Here is a 2,463-nt window from a genome sequence, read left to right as displayed (position 1 = left end):
TGTGTGGCGTCCACAGCCCAGTAGAGGAAGAAGGGGCGCCGGGCGGCGTGCTGTCTCCGGATGAAGTCCAGGCCCTCCTGGGGAGAAGCGGCCGTCTGGCTGTGCCCGGCAGGCCTCTGCGCCCGAGCCCGCCCGGCCTCCTCACCTGCAGGTACAGCTGAGTGAGGTTGGATTCTCCCGTCTTCAGGTCAATCGGGAACTCTTCATAGTATCTGGAAACACCCAGAGGCAGGGGGTCAGGACGCGGCTGGACAGGCCCCTCGTCCCGAGCCCACGGCCGGCCGGGCCCCGCCGAGGTGACACCGGGGACGGGAGCTGCTGGGACGGGCCGGTGCCTGGAGAGCCGGGGCTTTCCCCTGAGGACACCAGGAAGGCGGGGCCAGGCCCCCCCCCCCCGGCCCACCAGGAACAGCAGAGAAAAGGGAAACGCCGCACGTGAGGCCCCGTGACCGCCTGCCCGGCTCCGTGGCGGGGGGGGGGGGTACCTGCCGGCCATCTCCCAGTCTTTGTACACCGGGATGTTGGGCCGGGCCTTGTTGTCATAGGGCCCGAAGTGGCAGTTGGGAGAGCCAAACCACTCGTTGAATCCGTGCTTCAGGGGGTGGAATTTAGGCCTGTGGCCCAGATGCCTGGAACAGGAACCCAAGACACCTCAGGCACCCGGCAGGGGACCCCCTAAGGTTCCGGCAGCACGTCCAACCACCTCCCCAGCCCCGCAGAAGCCTGGCGGGCACCAGCCAGGCACACGGAGCCCCGGCCGGGAGGGCGTGCAGGGCTCCTGCCCACGCCGGAGGGGTGTCCAGCAGGTGGCTCCCAGGGCGCAGGAGGCGGTCAGGCAGCGGCTCAGGCGTTTTCCGGAGGCCGGGGGGGCTCTGGGCCACGGTGCCGGCCCCGCTCCCGCCCCAGCCGCCCAGCTGCGACCTGACCGCCCGCAGATGCGTCTCCTCCTCCCTGTGTGCCAGGAGGGGCGCTGGCGGCCGCCTTGGTGTCCGTCCGGCCTCACGGGCGCCGCCTCCCAGTCAGGGAGACTCTTCCCTGGGGGAGCCCGCCCGCGGACCCCTGTGGGAAGGAGCCCCAGCCCAGGCCCCGGTGGGTCAGCACGGTGTATGTGTGGGTGGTGGCCGCAGGCCGTGGCCAGGCTGTCTCACGCCACGGCCCACGAGGGTGGGCTGTCTGCAGGCCCGGACCTCGTCCACTACTGGGCTCGGGGGGATGTGGTGGGAGGGTGGGAGGCTGGCGGGGGACCTCAGCCCACCCAGACACTGAGTCTGGTGCCAGTCGCTTCTCCCTGGGCCAGGTGTGTGGCTGGCTGAGCCCCGCCCGCACCCTGCCCACCCTGGTCCTCGGCATCAGACGCGGCTTGGGCCGCTGCTCCAGGCCCCTGCACGTCCTGTCCTGCCACTGGCCATGATGCTGTCGCCTCCCAGCCCGCACACCGCAGGGGAGTAGTTCCCGGGTGCACCCACGCGCCCCTCTTCAGGCTCGGGACATCTCGACACTAAGGCCACTCAGGGCCCCCGGCTGCAGCGCCGTCTGCGGCCTGGCCTGGGGGGCCCGGCGGTGCTGGGGTTCCCGCGGGGTTTGGCCAGGCTGAGGGGCCGGATCTGTGGTGCAGGGGTCCCCGGGGGGTCCCAGGACAGGAGCCAGAGCGCGGACCCCTGCGGCCAAGGAGAGCCTCGTGCTGGCCAGGCCTCCGGAGGCCTCACACTGGCGAGCGAGCTGAGCCCCTCACCAGTCCTGCGTTCTGCTGTGTGCCCCAGCGTCGCCCACGCCCCCGCTCCTCCTCCACAGACGTGCCCATCCCGGCCACGTCAGTGACTGAGCAGAGGCGCCAGGCCAGGCAGACCTCGGGGTGGGCGTGGGGCGTGCGGCCCCGCCCGAGGCAGCTGTCTCCGGGGGCTGCCGGCCCCACCGGGTCGCCCCAAAGCCCCGCAGCTTCTGTGTCCACCGCCGTCCCTGTGAGCCAAGAAGCGGCGGCAGCTGCGGGAGAAGGTGCCCGAGAGTGGACGTGGCGGGGTGCCCTGGACGCGCCAGCGCGAGCTGGCACTCACCACTTGCCCACGATCTTGCTGGCGTAGCCGGCCTCCTTCAGGAGCTCGGGCAGCAGGCGCTCCGAGTCGGGGATGCCGCCCATGACCTCCTGTGGCGTGTAGGCTGCAAGGGCGGGCCCGTGAGCCTGGCCTGCCGCTGGCCACCACCATGTCCTTGGCTGGCCCGTGGGGCCGGGGCACGGCCCTCCCAGCGGGCACCGGGGCCCAGGGGGCAGCACCAGCAGGGCTCCCGGGGCAGAACCTGGCCGGGTCCCGGCCTTCCCGGCTCTCTCGGACCCGCTGGTCTGTGAGGGCCCCCAAAGGCGCTGGTGCACAGGGCCCCCAAGCACGGCCCGGCTGCCCGCCTGCCCAGCAGCTCTGGGGAGGGCAGCCGTGGCCAGGCCCTCTGGGCCGCGCCACCAAGCAGGGCAGC

The 2,463-nt window shown here is 72.5% G+C and overlaps 1 protein-coding gene across 1 annotated transcript in view; it reads right to left on the bottom strand.

Annotated features, from left to right (window-relative positions):
• LOC101633020 overlaps positions 1–2,134 on the bottom strand; it is a 4,900-nt gene extending 2,766 nt beyond the window's left edge. Inside the window, exons 1-4 of the mRNA XM_012722853.1 lie at positions 2,052–2,134; positions 787–951; positions 486–629; positions 133–212 (exon numbers count right to left, since the gene is read on the bottom strand). Of these exons, the coding sequence (XP_012578307.1) occupies positions 133–212; positions 486–629; positions 787–951; positions 2,052–2,134 (472 nt within the window). The remainder of the gene's footprint in view (positions 1–132; positions 213–485; positions 630–786; positions 952–2,051) is intronic.
• Between the last annotated feature and the right edge of the window lie 329 nt (positions 2,135–2,463).

This window comes from Condylura cristata, unplaced genomic scaffold (assembly GCF_000260355.1).
Source record: "Condylura cristata isolate star-nosed mole 26May11 unplaced genomic scaffold, ConCri1.0 scaffold00009, whole genome shotgun sequence".
Lineage (NCBI taxonomy): Eukaryota > Metazoa > Chordata > Mammalia > Eulipotyphla > Talpidae > Condylura > Condylura cristata.
This window is presented reverse-complemented; position numbering and strand designations above follow the sequence as displayed.